The 24,334-nt window shown below is 60.6% G+C and overlaps 1 protein-coding gene across 4 annotated transcripts; it reads left to right on the top strand.

Annotated features, from left to right (window-relative positions):
* The first annotated feature begins 1,654 nt into the window (after positions 1-1,654).
* On the top strand, positions 1,655-20,884 carry ZBTB7A (zinc finger and BTB domain containing 7A). Of its 4 annotated transcripts, none has more exons than XM_052643217.1 (3): positions 1,655-1,776; positions 11,342-12,615; positions 17,021-20,884. In XM_052643217.1, the coding sequence occupies exons 2-3, from the start codon at positions 11,357-11,359 to the stop codon at positions 17,547-17,549; spliced, it is 1,788 nt and encodes a 595-aa protein (XP_052499177.1). In that variant the 5' UTR covers positions 1,655-1,776; positions 11,342-11,356; the 3' UTR covers positions 17,550-20,884. The 4 variants fall into 4 exon arrangements, with proteins under 4 accessions (XP_052499177.1, XP_052499175.1, XP_052499176.1 ...); XM_052643215.1 differs by lacking the exon at positions 1,655-1,776 and adding an exon at positions 2,943-3,023; XM_052643216.1 differs by lacking the exon at positions 1,655-1,776 and adding an exon at positions 3,207-3,341.
* Positions 20,885-24,334: the final 3,450 nt, after the last annotated feature.

The following is a 24,334-nucleotide window of genomic DNA, read 5'->3' on the forward strand; positions in this document are numbered from 1 at the left end:
TCCCTCAGTCCCTTTCCACCTACCCAGGGGCTGGTTTCAGGCTGCAAGTCCTGGGGCTGTCACTTCCCTTCTGGGGACCTCCAGGGTTTCCCCTTAAAGACAAATTATTATTACAAAAGCCCATTCACCCCGTTTGGGAGCGGAGAAGCAGTAAGGTGCAGAAGGTTGGGGTGGAGAGGTGGAAAGCTTCGAAGTCAGAGAGGGACAGATGTGCGTTTCACTAACGGCAGTGGAAGTTTCCTGCCTGTAAGGCAATGGTGGTAAAAAATTATAATAACAAGAAATAATGATCATGGTCATGGCATTAGATGTTGGAATGGAAGTAAACAGGACCCCGGACAGAGTCAGCCACCTGAGAAGCGCTCAGTAAACGACCGCTGTGGAGCAGGTGCCAGCCCTCTCCGACCGAGGGAATGAGGAAGGGGGAAACTGAGGCGCAGAGCCCCCGCCAGGCGGCTGATCGCACCAGCCAGCCCTCCTCGGGTGCCTACTGTGTGCAGCGGGCAGCCGGCCTGGCCGGGTCAGTCTGTTCTCACCGCTCGTCCCCCTCCTCCCCCTCCCCCGTCCCCCCGCCGGACCTCTCCCACGACCAGGGAGGAAGTGGGAGAAATGGACAGGGGGAAAAAAAAAAGTTGGGCTGAGCCAACGCCTCCCCACTCTCCACCTCCGCCCCTCCGGAGCCACGCAGACCCTTGCGGGAGCGGACCGCAGGACCCAGGCGTCCGGGTCCGGGGCCGCGGCCCGCCCAGTGGCCCGCAGTTGGGTGGGGGAACTTGGAAAGCCGGGAAAACAACAGCCCAGCCCGCCCCTCTCCAACCCCTTCCCCCGCTACGCCCCTTGGCGCAGCGGGCGGAGGCGACTCCTTTATATAATCGCGGGCGAGCAGGTTGGCTGTTTCATTTAGGGACCCGGGAGCCCAGCGGACCCGAGCCGTCAGCCGAAAGCCCGCCCCCGGTCCCCTTACGCAGCTGGGCAAACTGAGGCCCCCGGAGAGGGCGGGCGCCTGGCCCGCGGTCTCCACCCCTTCGCCCCCTACCCACCCCCAGCAGCCAGGGCAGCGGCGACCCACGCCCGCGTCGGTCCTCGCAGTGCGCACAGCCCTCCCCGCCCCCGCTGCCATCCTGCCACGCCCCAGGCGTCGGGGGCAAAGCCCGCGCCCCCCCGCACCCGCCTCCGCGCAGAGGCTGGGGGCCTGTTTATCTGGAGGCCCCCACCCCCCCTCCACCCCGGGGGGCCCGCTCCCCCCGCGCCCCGGGGAGCTCTGGGGCCAGATAAGCTGGCAGGCTGGCACGGCGCCGCGCAGCGGGGCGGAGAGGTCAGAGGAGGGGGGGCGCGCCTGGGGCGGGCTGGACCCCCCCCCAACTTGACAAAACCTAATAACAGCCCGGTCTCCCCGGCGCAGAGGGCGAAGCCCCACGGGAGGGCAGAGACGTGGCAAGAGGGGACCTGCCGAGCCTGTTCTGGCCTCTGAGGCCGGGGTGGGGGGGGCGGGCTGGGCGTGGGGGGGGCCGGCGGCTGCGGCACCTTTAAGACAAGGGAGGACCCCTCTTGCCCTCGGAGAAACCAGGAAGGGAGTCGCGAGCATCATACGGGGCTTTGGCTGTACTGTACAGTTACTGTAGGGGCAGTGACGCCGCCGCCGGAGCGAGGGAACGACGAGCGGAGAGCCAGCGAGGGGAGAGCGAGACGCGGACCCCAGAGGCGAGCGGCCAAGGAACCTAGTCCGAACTCCGGGCCCCGGCCCCGCGCGCCCCGGCCCCGGCCCGGCCCCGCGAGGTAAGTCAGCGCCCGACGCGGCCCCCAGCGCGGGGTGCAGGGCGGGGACGGGCCGGGGGCACTGCGCCCACCGCTGCCCTCTCGGGAAGGGGCGATCCCTAGAGCCGGGGACGTTCCGCAAGTTTCAGAGGAGGGGGTGGTTGGCAGCTGCCCGGAGGCAGGAGGCGCCCTGGATCCCGAGCTCGGGGAGGGGGCGCCGCCCGGGAGAGGGTATTGGGGGCGAAGTGCACGGGTTTGTGCGGCAGCCCCCCCGCCTCCGTGCATGGTTTTTGGGGGCTCCCAGGCGCGCGGGGAGAGGGGGAGGGGAACTGGGGCTGCATTGAGGGTGGGGGGAGCCGGCGTGGGGAGATAGGGGGCGCGTCGCGTGCTAAGTTTGCAGCTGGGTACTGGGGGCGCTCTTGCCCCCCGGGGGCCTATTCGGTGTTGCGTGCATACGTTGGAGTTGGCCAGGATTGAGCTCCATGGGAGATGGGGGGGAGGGGGCTGAAAAAACAGGGAGGGGGGCTTTGCAAAGGAGGGGGAAGGGGTGGGGTGTTCGGGTGGGCGGGCGCGGCCGCTGGGGCCTCTGGGCTTCGTAGTTCCTCCGCGCTTGTGGCTGGCAGGTGGCAGGCGGCTAGGACTACTAGTTCCAGGGTGCCCTGCGCCGGCAGCCCGCCGCGGTCCGCGGGTAGGGGCGGTGCGGAGGAGGGGCGGTGAGCGGCGGGCTGGCGAGCCAATGACCGCGGGCCGATAGCGCGGCGCGGCTGGAGGGCGGGCCCTGCCGGTCCGGGGGCGGGGCCTGCAGCCGGGCTCCCCTTGCCGGGGGCCGGTGGCGGTCCCCGGCTTCCGGCTGCGCGGCCCGCGGGCCGGCCCCCTCCCCGCCCCGGGGCCCCTCCCCGCCTGGTTGTGTAACCGTCCCCAGCCCCCCTTCCCTCAGCCCCCCGCCCCCGGTGGGGGGGTCACCCACCCGGCGCTCCCCGGGGAGGGCGGCGGCCCGAGCGGCCGCGAGGCGCAGGCGAGCCCGGGGATGCGCGGCCTAGTGCAGGCTGGGCCCGGGCGTGGGGGAGGCGGGCGGGCGGACCCAGATCCGGGGTAATTTGCATCGCCCTCCCCCCAGCCCGGGTGGGGATTGGCCGCCGGCGGCGGGGGGTGGCGCGGGGCCAGGCTCACTGCCGCCTCCCGGCCCCTCGGAGGGAGCTAGCCCAGCCGCAGCCGCCGCCACCGCCGCCGCCGGGGCCGGGCCCCCTCGCCGCTGCCCCGGGAAGGAGGTAGGAGCACCCCGCGCTGGCGGCGCGGTGGGGGCCCGCGGGCCGGGGCGGGGGCTGCGCGCTGCGGCCGGGGCGGGGGAGGGGGCCGCTTCCTGCCCCCGCCCGGGCCTGACTCAGCCTTGGGCGGGGGGACCGGCCTGGCCCCTTGCCCTGCCCGCGCGGCCGTCCGGCCCTGGCCCCGGGTGAGGGGACAGAGAGCACCCCTCTCCCCCGCCCGCGCCCCCAAAGCGCGTGACCCCGTCTCCTCTGGCCCGGACACCCCTCCTTCCCCTTGACGCCACCACCACGTGCGAACCCTGAGCCCGAGCAGAGGAGGGGGTAAGCTGGTGGGATCCGGCCCCCTCCCTCGCCCTCCCTACCTCGCACCGTGGCCTAGGAACTGGCCCCCTCCCCCAGCCCCGGGCCTGGGAACCAGGCAGGGGCCTGAGCTGAGCGCTGGGGCTGGTGCACCCCCCTGGGCCCAGGCCTTTGCGGGTCCTGGGAGGCACTGTCTTCGCTGGCTGGCCGGTGGTGGGGGAGTCCAGTGGCCCGCAGCAAGATACTGCTGTCCCACCGGGCCTGGGCACCCAGTGGGTGCCTGCTGAATGTTTGGGGAAGGTAGCCAGCACTCGGCGGGGTGGCAGGGGGAGGCAGGCAACTCCTCTCTTCCCCTAGCCAGGCGGCGGAAGTGAGAGAGGTGTTGGTGCCCCTCCACCGGGTGTGCCCACCTGGCTCACCCATGGGTGGCGGGCTTGGTTTGCACCCCCCACCCACCGCCTCCCAGAGCAGGGCTGGAGCAGGCCCAGTGGGAGAGGGCGTCCAGGATTCCGTGTCAGCGCCCCGCCCCCCCCCCAACAGGGCCAGGGCGTAACCCCGAGTGCACCGCTCCCACACTGGGGGGAACCTCCCCAGGGTCAGTGGATCACTTCCTACTGGGGAGTCCAGGCAGGGCTCTGCTGCTGCCCAGGCCCCCAAGGCTCCAGGCTGGGGGCATTCTCCCCCATGGGCCACCCGCAGTGGGGCCCTTAGATCACCCAGGCCTGGCACTTATCGGCTGGGCTCGGGGCTCTGTTTACCGCCAGCCATCGCTGTGGAGACGGGAGCCTGGGGGAGAAGGGGGGGGTGCAGGAGCTGGTGGCTGGAAGAGCGAAGCCCTGGGATCCGCATGCCTAATGAAGGAAAGAGGAGCCATCGGGGACACTGAAATTTTAATTCGTGGGTCACTTTGGGGGGGTATTTATTATTCAGTCCTGATTGGCTGCGTTGTGGCCAGTCAGCACCCTGGCCCCGGGCCGGGGAGCCACACAACCCTTAGCACAGGCCCTCAGCAACGGGTAAGCGGCTGCAGGGAGCCCATACACCCTTTTCTTTGTGTGGCAGACTGAGGCCTGGCCGCGCTCAAGCCCCATCCACTGGGGAGAGTTCTCCAGGCAAGAGCTAGTCCTGTGGGCTTTTTTCCTTCCTTCCTTTTCCCTGGACCCTTGACTGACCCAGAGTCGGTTGGGCTGGAAGTGGTCCCTGATGCCATGTGAGGGAAACTGAGGCCAGGAAGGAAGGCCCAATACAAGTGTGGGGCCACAGGGGCTTAGACAAGCCTCAGAACGGTGCCAAATGGGGCAGGAGTGACTGAGGCCCGGGGGAAGCAGAGAGCAGGCCAAGGTCACCCAACCATGGCTGGGTCTCACTCTTGTGGTCCTGCCTCCCAGCTCAGGTGGTGTCTGGAGTTCTCTGCATGTCACAGCCAAGGGGCACCTGCTCACCTGTCTTACAGAGGGCCTGGAGGTTGACAGTAGGCACCTGTCAGCCAAATGGAGTCTCTGCCCCAAGAGGATAGTGAGGCTCAGAGAGGGGAAGCAAGGTGTCCAAGGTCACACAGCAGGAGCCTCAGCGTCCCAGGCCCTTCCCACCCCGTCTGAGCTGCAGCCCCACCCCTTGGCACCTTCGTCCCTGGAGACTGTGTGTGTTTTACAACCCATTATTCCCAAGAGCCAGGTTGCCTCACAGAGCCAAGACTTGGGGCCAGGCCCTCTGAAGCAGAGCTAGCCCGAGAAGGGGGTCCACTGGGGTTTCAGATTCTGGCCCACTTGCTCTGTGACTTTGGACAGGGCCCATGGTCTGTCGGAGCCTGAGCATCCTTCTCTGTGAAATGAGGTTACTGTGAATTCCCCCATGTACTGCCTGCAGGCCCACCTGTGTTTTTCCTTCCCTCCTTTGTGGAGGAAGCACCTGGGTCAACTTGGGGTACAGCAGAGATCCTGTTGGGGGGTGTGTGTGACTATGACACCCTCCTACCTGTCACCTTGTGCTCCAGGCACCTGATAGACCATAAACTGAGCTGCCACAGCCCTGGGCAGTGGAGACCAGAGGGACAGCCTTGGGTGGGGGCCAGTGTGGTCCAGTCTCAGCCCGGCCCTCCCTCACCTCCATCTGAGGTCCACTTAGGAAGGTTGCCTCCCCTCTGCCAGCCTCAGTGTGGCCATCACTACAATGGGGAGATTACATTTAGCCCCAAAGCGTTGTCCTGAGGATATACTCCGTGATTCTCTGGGGATGTTTGTCTAGTGACTGCTGGGTGGTGTCAGGGCCCTGGAGAGCCCCTCCTGCGTCTCCGGTCTGAAGCCCCCCGCCCCCCAATTTCACAGGTGTCAGCTGGACTCCAGCCCGGCCCCAGGCTCCCTGCGTGACCTTAGACAGACCTCTCCCTTTTTTTCCTGTGCTGTCATAAGGCAATTCTGAGGGGGTGTGAGAATAAGCTATCCTCAGCCCCCAAGGCCCCCAGGGTGGGGGGATTTAGTCCCCTGCTGGCACCTGGGGCAGTGTGTGTGGGGGCAGGTAGGTGGAGCCCTGGAAGGACTAGTTAGGCGAGATGGAGCCAGACAGACGACCTGTGTTCGAATCCTGCTCCGCCGTGCGACCTGGGCAGGTTGCCTCAGTGACCTGGCCCATGAAGTGGGGTGGTGATCACAGGCGCCACTTCCCAGAGCTGTGAGGGTTGATGCTGAGGCAACTGAGACCTATTGGGGGAACAGCCCCGGCCCTGGGGGGCCTGAGGCCCCAGTTTCTGAAGCAACAGAGCACGGAAGGCGCCCTCTGGAGAATCTGGACAGAGAAGCAGGCCCTCCATCTGTCCCCCAGCAGGCCAGGAATGGCCACGGGGTGGAAGCGTCCCCACCCACGCCTTTCTGGTTCGACTGGAAAATAGGGCCCTGACCCACCTCCTGTCAGGATGTTTGGTAGCTGGGAAGGGCTGGATCCTAAGCACAGGAGCCTAGGGCCCCCATGGGCCATGTACCCCTCTGTGCGTTTCCAGGCTGAGCCCTCCACCTGCTCAGGCTGCAGGTGGGGGCAGGGTGGTGCCTCCAGTTGACAAACCTGCCTCTGAGGAGGGCATGAGGGAGCGATCTGGATGAAGAGAGGGACAAGGCTCCTAGAAGTCACCCAGGCCTTTCCTGAGCATCTTGGATAAGCACGTGCAACCTGAGCTAAGAGCAGGGTAGACACTGGTGGGCTTCCATGAAGCCCAGCTTTGGTTACCCCCAGTGACAGGAAGCTTACTCCTTCCACCTCCACTGAGAACAGATCTGTCTTCTCAGGGCTTCCTCTTGAAACCTGGGCTTGGTGTCAGGGCTGCACTTCCTGGCCCACTACGGCGCTCAGAGCGTGGGAACAGGGTGGGCCTTGGCCCCACCCATGAGCTGGGGGTCAGATAGGAGCCCCGTGACCTCCTAATCCCCACCCCCTCCGGTCTACACACACACACTTCCCAGTGGGCCCACAGCCTTCCTGCCTCTGGCCCTTTAAGGCCCGGGCAGGAAGCCCCTCCCCATTTAGGGCAATAAATGGACACATAAAATGGCCGAGGGCCTGTTTGCTGGTGTCTGGCCCGGAGGGAGGCCTGCGAGGAGAGGCGGGCAGGGGGCTGGCTGACAGCTGGCAGCCACAGTCACCCTGAGCCGTTAGTGCCCCCCACCCCCCAACCAGGACGCTGCATTCCTGTCCCATTAAACCCCAGGCCGGGGACCGGGCCAGGCAGGGATTGGCACCAGGTCAGGGCGGGGTAACCCGTCAGGACCAACCTTGCAACACAGGCTGCCAGGCTGGGAGGGGGTGGGGGCGGCCAGGCGCTGGCCTGGCAGCCGCACCTGGGTGCCAGACTTGCTGTGTGACCTTGGGCCAGCCGCCTACCCTCTCTGGGCCCGTTTTTTTCCCTCTAGATGATGGCTCAGCTTCCTCCTGGGGCCTACCTGGCACTTGCTTGGCACATAGTAGATGGAGAGGGAGATGGATTCCCTCTGGTGTAATGTTCAGAAGTGAAGTTGAAAGCCCCACTCCCATCCATAAGGGGGCAAACCACCTCATCAGGCCTTTGGGAACTGTCACTGGCACATAGTAGGTCCTAGGCGTAGGCTTGCTGAGTGGACTAGAGTGGAACCCTTTGCTACCGTCACAACTCCCAAGGAAACTGAGGTGCTTTTCTTGGCCCAAGGTCACCCAGCTTAGAGGTAGACAGACCAAGATGTGCTCTTGGGCTGCTGTGGCACATAGTAGGTGTCGGAGGTCCCTGAAGGAGTTCTTTTTTGTTCTCTCCCTGGGTGGGTGTGGGAGCCTGTAACCCCCATTAAGCTGCCCCCCTCCCTGGACTCTCCTCCAGAAAGGCATCAGCTGATGGTTACCTACCTACCTGCTGCTGGCTACCCCCTTCCTGGGGGGTGTGGGTAGGAGGGGGAGGCCCGGCTCCAGCCCTCACCTTGCACCTGACCTTGGGGACTCCTCGGCCTCCTCCCTCTGACCCTCTCCTGGGGCGCTACCCTGGGCTTTGCCCCCTGATGTTCTGGGGACCAGGTTTGGGCGCTCCCAGCCTCACCCTGCATCCCCAGTGGGTGAGTGCTGGCACCTCAGGTCAGAGCATCTGAGTCCCAGCCTGGCCACTGCTCTGCTGTGTGACCTTGCCCTGGTCTTAGCACCTCTCTGAGCTTTTGCTCATCTCTACAGCCTAGGGTCCAGTTAGGTCTTGAAAATTAGGGCACCGAGGAGGGCCCAAAGCTGGCCCAGGTCCTAGCTGCCTGCCGCAGCAAGTGACCCTAGGTTGGATCGGAGGTGGGACTGGCACTGGCCCCTGGTACTGGGTGTGCCTGCCAGCCAGGTGGGCAGGGCTGGGCGTGGGCTTACTCCAGTGCATAGCTCTTTGGTGTTTGGTTCCTCCTGTCATTTGCTGCACCCCTACTGTGTGCTGCTCAGGGGAGGGCAGGGTGTAGGGGCCTGGGAGCAGCCCAAGAGGGAGGAGGGCGCCCCACCTCCAGCCCAGGAGGAGCCTGCCGAGGCCTGCCCCTCGGCCGGCCGCCGAGTCAGCACCAAACGGCCCCGGAAATCCCATGGAGGCAAGTGTGGGGGTGGAGCTGTGATGAAAGACCGTGCCTTGGGTGGGTGTGGGCCTGAGCTCAGGGACCCTGGCCGTTGAGGGTGTGGACACGGCCAGCGTGGGGGGGTGGGGCTTCCTGGAGGAGAGAGGTTTCGTTGGCTCATCATTACCGAGGAAACCGCCATTGCGGGAGCACCTACTAGGTGTTAGCTGCCAGTGCGGGAGCACCTACTAGGTGTCAGAGGTGTAGGGCCTCTTAGAGCAAGGCAGGGCTCTCCCGGTGAGACCCTGCCATGGCACACAGTGGGTGCTTAGTCATCAGTGCTTTCTGCCACCAGGACCCCACCTGACCTCTCTCCCATCTCACAGGGACTTCCTCCCCTTTCTAGAGGGAGGGCCCCAAGAGGCCCCTGTGGGGACAGCGGCCTGGGGCGTGGCAGCCAGGTGGCATGAGTTCTTGGAGAGAGGGTTAAGCCAGGTGGCCAGTTTAGTTTCCAGACTGAGAAAAGAGGCTGCGGCTTGCTGGGAAGTGTGTAGGGGAGGGTTGGGGGACCACCAGCCTCTCACCTCTGTGGGCACCTGGGTCAGCCTCGCTGGGTGCTCTCGGCCTGGCTTCTAGCTGTCTCTGGGCCTCAGTGTTCTCATCTGTGAATGGGGCTCATGCTGCTTTCTTGGGGGCTTCGCTGAACCTGCATCACCCCAGGCCTTGCCCTTGAGAAGAAGGTCTCATGTGATTTGTTGTTATTCAGTTGCCAAGTTGTGTCTGACTCTTTGCGACCCCAGAGACTACAGCACACCAGGCTCCTCTGTCCTCCACTATTTCCCAGAGTTTGCCCAAATTCATATCAGATGATTAGCTGGGGAAATAGGAGGCCCCAGCTGGGGAAAGGCAGGGACTTGGACCCCCCAGACCCAAGGACTGCCCCACACAGCAGGCTGTGTGCACTTGGCCCGGGTCTTCCAGCTGGTGGAGACCCAGGCCCAGGGCTTGATCCATCGCCCCAGGATGGGTTCAAGGACGGAGCCCACTCCTTTCCAACTGGGTGACTTCGCACTTGAAGTAGGTCTGCGCCAGCGCCTGGCCTGGTGGGGAGGTGGGGGTGGAGTGGCCATGGCAGGGGTGAGTCACCTGGACCAATTCAGGTCCCGACCTAGAGGCCCCAGGAGGCACCTGAAGGGACACTGGGAGGCAGGGCAAGGGTGGCCATCTTGGCGTGTTGGTGGCCTGGATCAGAGGAGGGGCTGAGGCCGGTCTGATCCGGAGGCCCATCTGCCCACTCGCTCCCAGGGGCCCGGGGCCAGACGGCAGATGGTGGCAGGGGGTGGGAGCCGCCACAGGGGGCTCTGCTGAGGCCTCCTGTGGCCGAGCCTTGGGTGGGGTCGCGCCCCCCACCCCCTATTCTCCTGCTCCCAACAGTCAACATCTGAGCCTCCCCCCTCCGCCGCACCCACCACGGACTGGCGGAACAGAGGGGGGAGCTGAGCAGCTGGTGCGGTCGGCGGGAAAGAGGGCGGGCCATGGAGAGAGGCGTCCCGGGAAGTGTACCGGCTGCCTGCGCACCACACAAAGGCCTCTGTGTCGGCCTCAAGGCCTGGACCCCGCTCCCAGGGCGGCCCTGGGTCTTTGGGACTGGCTAGGCCAGCCGCCTGCATCCCGCGAGAGGCCTACCTAGCAGGAGGGATCGGGTTAGACCTGAGCTGGGTCACTCAGCTGGGAGTCCCGGGGAGGCTGTGGACGGCTGGATTCAGGCTCTCTCCCCAGGGACAAGCAGGGGCTCCGTCCTGAAAGCAGGCCAGCTGGGTCCAAGGAATGTGGGTTTTGTTGGGTGGCTCTGGGCAGCCAGGGGTTCCCCGGAGAGGGTGGAGGGTGGGGACAGGAGCCAGGGGGTTGCACAAGCGCCCGAGTGGGTGGATGAGTCACAGCCCAGGGGAAGGCGGAAAAAAGGAGGGGGGGAAAGGGGCGAGACTGAGTCCCCCTCTGGCCCTGCTCTGCCAAAGGCTTCTGCCCATTTGACAGATGGGGAGACTGAGGCCTTAAGAGTGGCAGAGTCTTGTCCAGTCTGAACAGTGCAGACAGGGTGGCCAAAAGGAGAGGAACTGGCTGGGCAGGAGGTGGAGAGGAGGCCCCTGGCCCCCCATTACTCCTTGACAGGGTCAGCTCAAGTAGGCACGGAGGAGCATCTGACGGTGGCCTCATTCCCCCCAGTTATTCACTGCAAGAGCTGAGCCACGTCCTGGGGGTCCACACGGCAGGAATGGGTTCCTCCTGCAGAGTCATGGCCCCACCCCAGGAGGGCACACCCTTGGCCCCCATGTTTCTGGCCAGGTCTCTGGGTCTTGGCCTCACCCCTTCCTGCTGACTCAGAGCCCCCCAAGAGAACTGGGCCTGACCAAGCAGCAGGAGGGAAGGTTAGGGAGGCTGAGGGGCCAGGCAGGGTTGGACAGCCACACCATTTGGGTAGTGGCTCTTGGGTCAGGCACCCTGGGTTTGAATTGAGACTGGGACTCCCTGAGCCTCACTTTCTCACCTCTGCAGTGGAAACCACGCTGCCTATGGGACTCCTGGGTGCTCAGCCAGGATGGCACACAGTGGGTGCCTTATGTCACTGCCCCGTCCTCCTAGAGAGTGGGTGGGCAGAAGCCTGTGCTCAGATTCACTAGGATGCAACTCATGCTGGGCATTTATTGAGCACCTTCTGTGTGCTCCCACGCCACTTCAAACTGCCCCTTAGCTGGGATCGCCCATCCATTAAAGAGGGGAAGGGGCTCGTGTTCATCTCTGAAGCACCCGGCTGGGTTTCACCAGTGTCATCCCCCAGTGATGACCACAGACCATCCTAATGCAGAGCCAGGGAAACTGAGGCTGGGGTCGGGGGACTACTCTCTGAGGGTCCTGCTGCCCGGCCATTTGGCCCCATTCGTACCCCCCAACTCTCCACCCCCGACTCTCACAACTGCCCCTTCCTTCCTGGTGCTGTAGGTCTCGGCGCGGAAGATGGCCGGCGGCGTGGACGGCCCCATCGGGATCCCGTTCCCCGACCACAGCAGTGACATCCTGAGCGGACTCAACGAGCAGCGGACGCAGGGCCTGCTGTGTGACGTGGTGATCCTGGTAGAGGGCCGCGAGTTCCCCACGCACCGCTCGGTGCTAGCCGCCTGCAGCCAGTACTTCAAGAAGTTGTTCACATCAGGCGCCGTGGTGGACCAGCAGAACGTGTACGAGATCGACTTCGTCAGCGCTGAGGCGCTCACGGCCCTCATGGACTTCGCCTACACGGCCACACTCACTGTCAGCACGGCCAACGTGGGCGACATCCTCAGTGCTGCCCGCCTGCTCGAGATCCCCGCTGTGAGCCACGTGTGCGCTGACCTCCTCGACCGGCAGATCCTGGCAGCCGACGCAGGCGCCGATGCCGGGCAGCTGGACCTCGTAGATCAAATTGATCAGCGAAACCTCCTTCGCGCCAAGGAGTACCTCGAGTTCTTCCAGACCAATCCCATGAACAGCCTGCCCGCCACCGCGGCTGCCTCCTTCCCATGGTCTGCCTTTGGCGCATCCGACGATGACCTGGATGCCACCAAGGAGGCTGTGGCGGCCGCCGTGGCCGCCGTGGCTGCTGGCGACTGCAATGGCTTGGATTTCTACGGGCCCGGCCCCCCGGCTGAGCGGCCTTCGGCCGGGGATGGGGATGAGGGCGACAGCAACCCAGGTCTGTGGCCAGAGCGGGATGAGGACGCCCCGGCAGGGGGCCTCTTCCCAACCCCCGTGGTCCCACCATCCACCGCCACGCAGAACGGCCACTACGGCCGGGGCGGGGAGGAGGAGGCAGCCTCACTGTCGGAGGCAGCCCCGGAGCCAGGCGACTCTCCGGGTTTCCTGTCGGGCGCAGCTGAGGGCGAGGATGCGGACGGGGCTGACGCGGACGGGCTGGCGGCCAGCACGCTGCTGCAGCAGATGATGTCGTCGGTGGGCCGGGCGGGGGCGACCACAGCGGGGGACAGCGATGAGGAGTCACGGGCGGACGACAAAGGTGTTGTGGACTACTACCTGAAGTACTTCAGCGGCGCCCACGACGGGGACGTCTACCCGGCCTGGTCACAGAAGGTGGAGAAGAAGATCCGGGCCAAGGCCTTCCAGAAGTGCCCCATCTGCGAGAAGGTCATCCAGGGTGCCGGCAAGCTGCCGCGCCACATCCGGACCCACACGGGCGAGAAGCCCTACGAGTGTAACATCTGCAAGGTCCGATTCACCAGGTGAGTTGGCGCCTCCGTGGTGGGGAGTTGGGGTGCTTCCCGGGGGCCCCTGGTCCAGTGGCCGCACATGGCCCCCTACGCCATCATGTGTGCACACACATGTTCACATCCTGCCTCCATGTGCAAAAACACCCTACAAGGGTGCCTTCTCCATTGGTGCACCCCCCACCCCCGTGTGCCTGTCAAGAGAACCTATGATGGGAGTGGGCACACAGCGCCTAAACAAGCTGACCACTTAAACTTAAAGTGTGCCAGGTGGTGCCGAAATGTGTGAGGCTGGAAGGAAGAGCCCAAGGAGCAGCTTTTCTTTCTTTTCTAAAATATTTTATTTACTTATTGCATCAGGTATTAATTGCATCATTCAAATCTTTCCTTTCGGTGCACGGATTCTCTAGCTGTGGTGCTCATGGCCTCAGGAGCTCCGAGGCATGTGGGAATCTAGTTCCCTGACCAGGGACCAAACCCACGTGCTGGGCATTGCAAGGCAGATTCTTAACCACTGGACCACCAGGGATGTCCCTGGCATAGCTCTTCTTTTTCCCTGTGGTGGTCCTTCTCCAGACTGGAGAATCTGGGCCTTGGGAGAACACCACAGCCCCACTGGGAACAGGGCGCTCTGGTTGTTGTGTTTAACTTACAAGCCTTCCATGAGCCCAGGGAACCTGCTTCATTCAGCCAACATGTACGCGTGCCTGCTGGGTGCCAGGCCCTGTTCTCAAAGTAGATACACACCAAAATCCCCATGGGGGCGATGGGCATATGCAAGATATGACCACGGAATTGATAACATGAGTTGGTGGAAAAAGCTAGGGAGGAAAAGAGCGGAGAACCAGGCAAGAGGGCAGCTGTGGGTGCTGCCCACCACAGGGAGGCTTCGCCGAGGACCGAGACCTAAAGGAGGGGAAGGCAGGAGCCACAGGGAAAGGGGAAGGGAAAGGCAGAGGGGGAAGCGCCAATGCAAAGGCCCTGAGGCTGGTTCATCTTACAGAATGGGCTGCAGCCAGTGGAGGAAGAAGAGCACAGGGGTCACTGGGCTTGGTCCCTGGAGAGGAGGTGTCTGAGGCCAGGTTTTAGGAGTCCAGAGGTGACAGGCTGGGCTTTGTGGGTCAGCCCAGTGGGGGCGGGGGGCTGGCTGGTGTGCAGGGGCCTTGCCAAGCTGGGTGACTCAGCATCACCCCCTACCCTCATCAGCCCTGGGGTTCCCCAGCCACGCCCACCCAGGCTGAAGAAAGAGGCTATTGTCCCAGCTTCCCAGCCCCACCCCATGGGGATAGAATTTGGGGGCTGACCCCTGGCCCAGTACCTGGGCCCCCTCCCCAGCAGGCCAGGAGAGGAGGATGTGGCTGGGACTCTAGGACCCAGGAGTGCCAGGCAGGGGCAAAGGGCACTGGCTGGGAGGCATGCCACCTGGATGGTGGCTTGGCTTCCCCTTTTGGTGAGATTGGGGTGCTGGTGGTCTTGGGGTCCTTCCTCTCCCTCCAGACATAGGGAGGGTGGACTGGGATAGCTGGGGTCCTGCCCTCAGGATCTCTGAGCCTGGGAGGAACAGCTTGGAGGAGACCTAGCAAGCCCGAGTCTGGAGAGGTAACACCCCCACCTCACCACCCATCCTGCCAAGGCTCAGTTTCATCTAATCTGGAGTTCTCCGGGCCGCCCCACATTCAGCTCGGGGCTGATTCTGTTTTCTGTTTACTGATTCCCTCAGTCAGGAAAACTGAGGCATGGAGCGTCTTCCTCCCGTATGCCCACCTGGCTCCTCTCTGCCCACCCCTACCCAGGGCCCCAGCTCCCACCCCTCCCTCCAGGCCGGGGAGCCTAGGGGCCCCTCTGACTCACACTAGAGAGTTGAGTAAGCGGGGCCTGTGGCGGCCCGGGCTATAATTACCCGGGCCGGGGCTTGAAGTGATGAAACCCAGGCTGCCTCCACCACCCACTGCACCTCGGCACAGCCCCCAACCCTCTGTGCAACTCAGGGCAAGTCACTTCCCCTCTCTGAGCTTCTAAGCCTCAGTTGGAGAAATCTCTGTGTGGTGCTAGAATAGTCTGAGTCCCTCCTGTTCCCTCCATGACGTGGCCCCAGGATGTGAGCAGGGCACCTGGGAGGCCATGTTAGTGGGCTCTGAGCAGGCAGAAGGGGGAGCGCCTGGCAATTGCCATCATCTTCCTGGTGATAGCCTCAGTTAATCTAGGGAGCAATGAGTTCATTATGGCCCAAATTCTGTTGGCTCATGTGAGGGTAACAGGCCAGAGAGTAGTCAAGGGTCTGGTTGCATAGGGTCAGGATTTGATCCTCAGGACAGCAAGGAGCCTAGAAGAGTTAGAACAAGCAGGGACATCAGCTCTGTGAGTGATGCCAGAGGAAGAGACTTGGTACTGAAAGAGGCCAGGTGGTGGCAGGGGATGGGTGCAGGCTTTTGTCTTGAGGTTGGGAAAGACTTCCTGGAGGCAAAGAGGCATTTCATGTGGGGTTTTGAAGGATGAGTAGGAGTCTATTAGTCCTGGCACTAAAGAAGTTCTCAGTCTGATGGACATTAGAAGGGAGAGACCCAGAGGGACTCAGTAAAGCACAAGAGTCTGCAGCAAGGAGCAGGTCAGATGCTTGGCAGAGCTCTGGAGATCCAGATCCCTGCCCTTGCCTTCTGGATTCCTGCCTGGAATCCACCCCCGTCAGTATGAACCAGCATAGTGCAATAGAAATACCATGTGAGCCACCTCTGTGACTTTACATTCTCTGGCAGGCACATTTTCAAAGAGTAAAAGGAATAGGTGAAAGTAATCTTAATCATATTTTGCATAGTCTGTTAGTTCCATTTCAACATACGATTACTAAGCAAAATTATAAATGAGATATTTCATATCACTTTGAGTAAAGGAAGTCTTCAGAATCGGGGATGCCTTTTGCACTTCTTGCACACCTTACTTTGGAGCAGTCACATTCCAAGAGCTCAGCAGGACAGAGCAACACTTGCCCCGTGGTAACCCCAGAACTGATGAGATGATCCGTTTTGTAGGCCAGAGGTCCCAGGCTGAGTCTGGTCCACACTGCTGTTTGTGGGGTGAGAGGGGCAAGGAGGGACCCTGGAATCATACCCTGCTCTCATGGCGCATAGTTCAGACAGGGAGACAGACGAGAAGCAAGATGGTAGCATGAGGGACCAAGAGTGAAGGGGTCTAGTTGGGCCTCTCTGAGAAGGTCACATTTGGACCAAAATTCAGCTGTGAAGATCTGAGAGGAAAAATGGTGCTCTTGTCGTGGGAGCAGCATGTGTGAGGGCCCTGATGTAGGCTCGTGGTTCTTGGTGTGCTGGGGTCATAGCCAGGAAGCCAGCATGGCCAGAGTGGAGTGAGGCAGAGGAGGGGGGATTTGGCAGCAACTGGGGGTTGGGGGGACTTGGTTACTGCTATGACCAACTGCCCTGGATTTCCAGTGACCCATGGGTTTCCCAGGGCAGAGATCTTTCAGAGCTAAAACCAGGACTATTTAGCCCTCTCAGTCACTAATCCCTCCAGCACCCACGGCATTCCGCCTTGTTCTCTGGAGCATTTTCAGCACCTGGAACAGGGCTTCCTTGGTGGCTCACATGGTGAAGAATCCACCTGCAATGCAGGAGACCCTGGTTTGATCCTTGGGTGGGGAAGATCCCCTGGAGGCGGGCCTGGCAACCCACCCCAGTATTCTTGCCTGGAGAGTCCCATGGACAGAGGAGCCTGGCGGGCTACAGTCTATAGGATCACAAAGAGTCAGACACGACTGAGCGATTAAGCATGCACACACTCAGCAGGCTTAAATACCTGCAGTGTGAAGCTGTGCATCTGCCACTGGGCAGAACCCCAGGCAGGAGAGAGGCGTCTTCCCTTCCTCCTTCTGTGGAAAAGAAAGGGGTTTCAGTGGGACTTCCCTGGTGGTCCAGTGGTTAAGACTCCAAGCTTCTACTGCAGAGGGGCACAGGTTTGATTCCTGGTTGAGTAGCTAAGATCTTGCAGTGCAGCCAATAACAAAAGGTGAGGGGTTTCAGTAGGACTTGCCTGATGGCCCAGTGGTTAAGAATGCGCTTGCCATCTTTCCATCTCTGGTGAGTGAGCTGATCCAGCAGTGTTGACAAAAAAAGAAAAAGGGTTTTAGAGAGGTTCAGCTGTTGTCCCGAGGCCACACAGCCAGCAGGGTCTGAGGCCCTTTTTAGACTTCTGTGGGTTCCTCAGTGCTGTTCTCAGAATGGGGACCTAAACCTGTTCACCATGTTCCACTGGGGTGCCCTCCCCGCCCCACTAATCCAGGGTGCAGCCCATCTTTTCATGAAGGTCCAAGTTTCCCGCTCCAAGGCCAGTGGGGCGGGCTGGGCAGGGCTGCCATCCTGGGAAGGGGGCTGCCCTCCGGCGCCCCCGCTGACCCTCGGCCCGTCCACAGGCAGGACAAGCTCAAGGTGCACATGAGGAAGCACACGGGCGAGAAGCCGTACCTGTGCCAGCAGTGCGGGGCGGCCTTTGCGCACAACTACGACCTGAAGAACCACATGCGCGTGCACACCGGCCTGCGGCCTTACCAGTGTGACAGCTGCTGCAAGACGTTCGTGCGCTCCGACCATCTGCACAGACACCTCAAGAAGGACGGCTGCAATGGCGTGCCCTCCCGCCGTGGCCGCAAGCCCCGCGTGCGGGGCGGGGCGCTCGGGGGGGCCGACCCCGCTCCAGCCTCGGGGGCCCCCGTGCCCCCACCGCCTGGCGCCCCCGCCCCGCCCGGCTCGCCGGAAGATGACACCGCCGCCGCCGCGCGGCGCAATGGCCAGGAGAAGCACTTTAAGGACGAGGACGAGGAGGAGGACGAGGCCAGCCCCGATGGCCTGGGCAGGTTGAATGTAGCGAGCGCCGCAGGGGGAGGCGACGGGGGCTCCAGGGCCACCACCGCCGACGGCAGCTTCGCGGCCGGACTCGCTTGAAAAACCAAAAAAAAAAAGGCAAAACAGAAACCCGAGAAAGAGAGAGAGCAAATCACCCACCACCCCCCAAAAACACAAAAAAAGAAAATATCTATATACAGATATCTATATCTATATATATATATATATATATACAGATATATATATATGAAGCGTCACAGAATCTAGGGTAGTGCTTTTCTCCGATTTTTCTCCTTCATGACCGTTCTCCCCCTCCACGGGGACCCTTGCCCCACCTGCACCCCACCCCTAGCCCCCAGCCCCGCTTCTCCCCCACCCCATCGATGGCTTTTGGGGCTTGGTTTGGGGTTTTTGTGGGACACAAGGATTCTGAACTCCCTGGGCGACCCCCACCACCACCACCACTGCCACCGGGTTTGGGGTCTGGGGTCCCATCTGAGGCCTGATCAGGATCCCAGATCCCGGCAGGGGTGAGGGTGGTCTCGGGGGAAGCCGGGGACCCAGGTGGTCTTTTCTTTTCCTTCCCTCACTGGTTTCTAGAGTCTATGAGACAAGACCTTAAAAAATGATTTCTGTCTGCTGTGAGCGGACGTTAAAATGGCCCCATGCCCACCCCCACCCTCCTTCCTCAGGGCACTTCCTAAGTGGGGGTCTCCCCCTCCATCTCTCTGACTGCCTCCCTGCCTCCCATTCCTGCCTGTGGGCCCCCATTATATCCTGGCCACTGCAACACAAATCTATTTTATTTCCAGGCGTGGAGAAAGGGAAGAAGATGGGGAATAGGGGGATGCCAGGGTGACTCCCCAGGGGCCCCCGCCGCCTTCTTTCACGGCACTTACAACCTGGTGGGACCCAGTGGGCCGGCACTGAGGGCGTCCCTGCCACCCGCGCCTTCATCCCCTGACCCCGTGAGACGCTTGGAGATTGTAAACTATTTTTCTTCACCCACTCCCCTCCCCAGCCCTCTCCCAGTTTTTAAAAGCACTTTTTATTAGATTTTTCCCCCCCTTTTCTTCCTTAAAGACAAAATTTATATATAGATATATATATATATAAAATATACTTTTCCTCAGAGGAGCGGACAATAGCGAGGGGGTGAAGGAGCCGAGAGCAGGAACCCAGGGTCTCACAGTGTCAGGGATGGGGGAGCTAGGGTGTCCAGAAGTTCCAGTGTCACAAAAAGCAATAAAAACAAGATTTTACAAAAACGAAAGAAAAAAAAAAACACAACAACAAGACAACCAACCACAAATAGGAGTCTTGGCACTTTGTAACAGAACGGGTACTACACTTTATCTTAATTTAAAAAAAAATGTTTACAAGTTGCAACCAACTTCTATGAAAAGTCAAAAAGACAAAAAAAAAAAAAAACGAGCGAGCGAGAGAGAGAGCGAGCGAGAGAGAGAGCAAACAAATTCCTAAAAGTCGATTTATTTTTGTACAAAATAATAAAAAGACAAACCCACCACAGACGTAGAATCCACTTCTGTTCCCCGAGGTGAGCAAAGGGGGTCAGGAAGTCACGGGCGAGCGAGGGCAAAGCCTTCTAAGGCATTTGTGCTTTACCACAGGGGCTTGCCTTCAGGCAGGACTGTGGGGTTTTTGTGTTTCTGCCGTGTCCCCCCACCCCCACCCCACCAAACCTGCCCCCTCCCCCTTCTGTCCCTTTTTGGGTTCTGATTTTGAGATGTCTCATCAACTGCTAGCCATACAGTGGCCACCATTGTCCGCGGGGACCCTCCTTACCGACTCCCCAGCTCAGGGATGGGCCCGAGAGAGGGCTGGCCTTCCAACCAGCCAGAGCATTCCTGTCTCCCTGCCCTTGTCCCCCACACACCTACACACCCCCACCCTTGCTGTCCCCCAACCTCCAACATGGCCGCCCTTCCTGTGGCCACCGGGGAGCTGCCATCTTGGATCCACAATCCCCGTCGAGGTGGGCAGCAGGGGGCCCCACCTCCAGGGCCTTAGATTCCCCCTGCACCCCTCTTTTTACTCAAAGGCACTGACTGTAATTGGGGGCTGGCACCTGCCTCCCCCCAGCCTCTGGCCCCCACCCCCCCAAAGGCCCGGTGTTGACCGAGCCACAGGCCACGGACTGGGGCCAAGGCTGGGGAGACCCTGTTGCCAGAGGCCAGGGCACCCTTCCCCCAACCCCTAACTCCCTGTCGCATATGCAGCCCTAGCGTGGGACCCTGTAAATAGACACTCTGCTGAGCTGAGACCCTTCCTAGTCAAAGCCCGAGGTGCAGGGGCATCCCTGCCCCCCCCACTTCCAGCCACTGGCCCATCACCCCGCACCCCTCTGTTCTGTGACAAACCCCATCTTGTTCTTGTTTTTAAAGGGAAGCTTTTAAAGAAGGCAACTTTCATTATTGTTTCTACAGGATAGTTTTTGTTTCCTCCTGCCCCCCCTACCCCCCGAGCCCATCAGCCCCCCAAATGTCTCAGGACACCCCCTCCTGAGGGGGGTGGCAGGGGAGCCCAGGGCCGGGTGGCCCCGTCCACACCCCAGTGTCCTGAGGCGAGCTCGAGTGCCCAGGCCAGGGACCCCCACCCCACCCCACCCCACCCCAGCTCCCAGAGAGGTTCCCTGAGGGGCTCAGCCCTCTCCTACACACCCCCTTGCAATAAAACCAACTGAAAAATCACAACTGTCGTCCTGGCCAGGGGGGTGACCTGACTTAGGGGAATCCAGGCCTCTAGGACTACGGGGTGGGGAGGGGGGCCAAGGGCTGAACCCCCCGCCGAGCACACTTTAACACAAACCTCCTTGGGAATTGCACTAAATCCTTGCCCCTAGCTCTGCGCTCAGCTTCCGCCAGCCCTGCCCACCCACTCCGCCTTAACCCCCCTCTTGCCGCCCGCCCGCTAGCCTGTCTCGGGGGGCCACAGCATCTGCATGGGCCCAAAGCCGGGACCACCCCCCAACCCTCCCAGCTCAGCCCCCCACCCCCAACTCCGCGCAATCACATACTGTATATAGACGTGGATCAATTTTATTTTTATTCTTTAAATTAAGGTCGTGATAAAGTGTTGCCAAAGATAACTGCTGAATTCTCGCGTTTCAGGAAACAAACAAACAAAAAACTATTTGAGGGGGAACGTGCTGACTGTTCAGAAAGGACACAGCAAAAAGTTTTTTTGTTTGGTTGTTTTTTTTTTTGTGGTTTCTTTTTTTGGGGTGTTTTTTTTTTTTAAACTGCCTGGTACAAAAAAAAAAAAAAGAAAAAAAGAAAAACAGCGAAATTGTTATTTCCATCATCTTGGTGAAGCTGAGTGGATGTGTGTGTGTGCGTGTGTGTGTGAGTGAGGTCCGGGCACAGGGGGAGCTCCAGGCGGGGGCTCTGGGGGCACCCCGGGGCTGGGGGCAGCAGTGGGCCTGGCAGGATGGTGGGAGCCAGAACCCTCACCTGGAGCAGTCTCGAGCCTGCAGGACCAGAGAGAGAAAGAGAATTAGCATACTTGCTGCTGCTCCCTGGCTAGCCCCTCACCTTGATCCCCACCCTGCCTTTTGAGATTAAGAGAAAAAAATAAAAAATAAAAAAAAAAACCTTAAAAACCAGTGAATGTAAAGTGCCGGACCAGGCCCAGCCTGGCAAGGGTGTGGGTCTGGGCCTGTACCCAGGCAGGCTCCCCCGGGGCCATACCAAAGTCTGCCCCCGCCGCCACCATGACTGGCTCACCCAGGAGACCCCTCATGGCCCTCCTGTCTTGTCACCCTGTTTGTACCTGGCTGTCCCTTTCCTTTCTTCTAAGGGAGTGGGGTCTTGGGTTGGGGGAGGAGCCCCCAGCCCCTTAGAGGGTCTTCTGGGGGAGTCTTTGCACTACTGAGATCCATCTCATCCCATGTGGTGGGACAGAGGCAGGGGCCCCTCCAGGACCAAGGCAGTTCAGGAAGCCAGGATTGTAGGAGGTGAGAAACGGAGAGACTGAAAGGAAGAGCAGGAGAAAAAAAATAAAAATCCACACAAAAAAAGCAAAAATCCTATTTTTTGAGAAAGAAAGATATTTATATTTGCAGTTTTATTTTAAAAAGTTATTTAAGCTGAGGAAGCAGCCTTCCTGGAGCGGGAGTAGGGGGATGTTGGCTGGTGCAGGACGGGTCAGGGCCTGGGGCACCCCAGGAGTGATAACCTCAGAGTAAGACTAGCTCGCACTAATTATATAGATTTACAGGGGGGTGGGGGCAGGGCTGGAGAGGGAGGGGCCTGGGGAGACCCCCATTCCGCAGCTGGAGCTGCCTGAAGGCTGTGGCCACGGGTCCCCTCTGCCCCACCCGGGCCCACAGACATGAGGTGCCTTGGACTTTGGGGGGCCAGGCCTGGTGGAGCAGGGCGGGGTGGCTCCCACGGGGGGCACAGAGCACAGAGCAGACATTCCAGAGACTGTATTTGAGAGTCTTTATAAAGTGTGGGAGATTAAAAAAAAAAATCAATTGATAAAAATGCACTTTTTGGGGGTGGGGAGGGAGAAGCTTTAAAAGTAATAATAATAAAAAAACAAAAAGACAAAAGATGATGAAAAACTAGACAAAAAAATCATTTTTCTTGTACATAAAAAAAAAAACCACTAAACGCAGCCTGTTATGACCGCTGCTGTCTCAGTTGCCTGATTTTGATGTTCTTTGTGTTTTGTTGCGGGCCGGGGAGAAGGGAGGGAGACAGGGGAGTGGGGATGGGGCGTTGGGGGGGCCCCTTGTCCACACTCCTCGGCAGCTCCACCTATTCAAGTTCCTTAAGCTCAACCTGACCCTTCCTGCCAGGCCTGGATGCAGTGACCTGGATGCAATGACCCTATCTCTGGGCTCCTAGGGAGGGGTAGGTGTCACCAGCAGTGCCAGACCCGGGGGCCCCTACAGAGGAGGTGACCTGTACCCCCCAGGCATGGGTGGGTGGCACCAGGAAGGGACCTGAGGGATGGTGAGGGCAGGGGTGGACAGGGAGAACTGGCCAGGCAGGCTCCTCTATCACCTGCAGGGTTTCTGGAGGCCCTCAGTGGGGTGGCCTTGGCCAGGGAATCCCGTCTGCCAGAGGGCCCTGCTGACATGCTCCAAGATCTGAGCTGACTGCTCCCCCTACGTTTCATGGTGGGGGAGTCAGGCCAGAGCCCACTCAGTGGGAAGGGGGCTGTCAAGAGGCTGCAGCCCCCACCTCTGGTTCAGGGCCCTGGGAGGGTCCTTCCCACTTCTGTCTCCTAGACGCACTGGGGCCAGCAGGGCTGGGGTGGGGGTAGGGTGACGGAGGGGCCACCATGACCTGGGAGGCCCTGGCTGGAAGGTTGCAGAGTGATGGCTCCAGGGGTCCTCCATCAGTGGTGAGGTCACTTACCTATCTGTGCTCACGTGGACCCAGGCCTCCAGCTCGGGCTGGGTGGGGTGGGGGGTTAGGTGTTCCATGGCCAGATCCCAAGGGGACCTGAGCCAGCCATGAGAGAGACCAGAGGCCTCTGGTGAGGATGGTGAAGGATGATGGCTCTGCAGCTCCTCGGCCCAGGACGGCATCTTCACTCAGGTTCTCCTGCCTCCCACGCTGCGAGAAGTCTTGCCATGTTCAGAGAACTGTGCAACCATCCCCTCCATCTAGTTCCAGAACATTCTCACCACCCCATCAAGACACCCCTCCCTCCTTGAGCACTCACTACATATGCCCCTCTCCCACCCCAGGTACCTATCCTTGTCTCTGTGGATCTGCCTGTTCTGGATGTTTCATGTAAATGGAATCACACACTAAGTGGTCTTCTGTGTCTGGCTTCTCTCACTGACCATCGTGTCCTCAAGGTTCATCTGCAATGTGGCGAGTGTCAGTGCTTCGCTCCTTGTTAAGGTCGGATCATTTCCCACTGGGCTTCCCTGCTGTCTCAGTGGTAAAGAATCTGCCTGTAGCATAGGAGACTCAGGTGTGGGTTTTGATCCCTGGGTCTGGAGCATTCCCTGGAGACTGTGGCAGCCCACTCCAGTATTCTTGCCTGGAGAATCCCTTGACAGAGGAGCCTGGCAGGCTACCGTCCATGGGGTCGCCAAGAGTCACACTCGACTGAAGCGACTCAGCACCCGCATAATCCACTGTGGATGGAGTGCACAGTGTGTGTGTCGGTCCATCTGTTGATGGACACCTGGGTTGTTTCCCAACCACCTTTTGGCTGTTGTGAATCATGCTGCTGTGACCACATGAACACTTATGTACCAGCGTTTATGTGAACCTGTTTTCATTTACCTTGCGGGAAGACACCTGAGCAGAGCCACTGGGCCAGACGGCAACTCTGGCCAGGACTCGCCCACTGCGGCTGCTCCAGGGCCTCACTTCTCCCCGATCCTCACTTACTAGCCATCCTAGTGGGGATGAGGGGTGCATATTCCCGTTGAGTGGTGATGCTATCTTTCTATGAGTTTATTACCTGTGTGTGTATCTTCTTGGCCCCTCAGAGTGAGCAGGGACCCTCCTTGCATTTTGGTGGCTCTGTCTGAACTGGCCCAGCCCAGCAGACACACACCGGACCTCAAAGTTCAAGGTAGAACTTTTCCCACTGGACTGGATGCTGTGCCTCCTGAAGCCAGAAGGTCCCGTGGCACAGCCAGGAGGAGCATGGAGCATGGATGGGCTTCTGGCTTTGTCCTCTGCTCCCGGCCATGGCCCCCGACCCACAGAGAGGTGGACACCATGGTAGCTTCACCTTGACTTTTTTATTTGCGTTTTTAAAAAACAATTAAATTAGAATACAAATATTAGAAAACAGCGGCCCTCAGCTGCCGGTGCAGACGGAGGGGGGGCCGAACTGCGCAACCGAGTTTACACAGCAAAACTGAATTTGCCCTCGACCAGATT

The sequence above is a fragment of the Budorcas taxicolor genome, chromosome 7, assembly GCF_023091745.1.
Source record: "Budorcas taxicolor isolate Tak-1 chromosome 7, Takin1.1, whole genome shotgun sequence".
Classification (NCBI taxonomy): domain Eukaryota; kingdom Metazoa; phylum Chordata; class Mammalia; order Artiodactyla; family Bovidae; genus Budorcas; species Budorcas taxicolor.

Excerpts from the sequence above, each read along its gene's own strand:
- ZBTB7A (XM_052643213.1), top strand. The coding sequence starts at position 9,368 with ATGGGTTCAAGGACGGAGCCCACTCCTTTCCAACTGGGTGACTTCGCA. Across the intron at positions 9,422-11,341 it reads TGGGTGACTTCGCACTTGAA|GTCTCGGCGCGGAAGATGGC; the intron begins GTAGGTCTGCGC and ends CTGGTGCTGTAG. Across the intron at positions 12,616-17,020 it reads TGCAAGGTCCGATTCACCAG|GCAGGACAAGCTCAAGGTGC; the intron begins GTGAGTTGGCGC and ends GCCCGTCCACAG.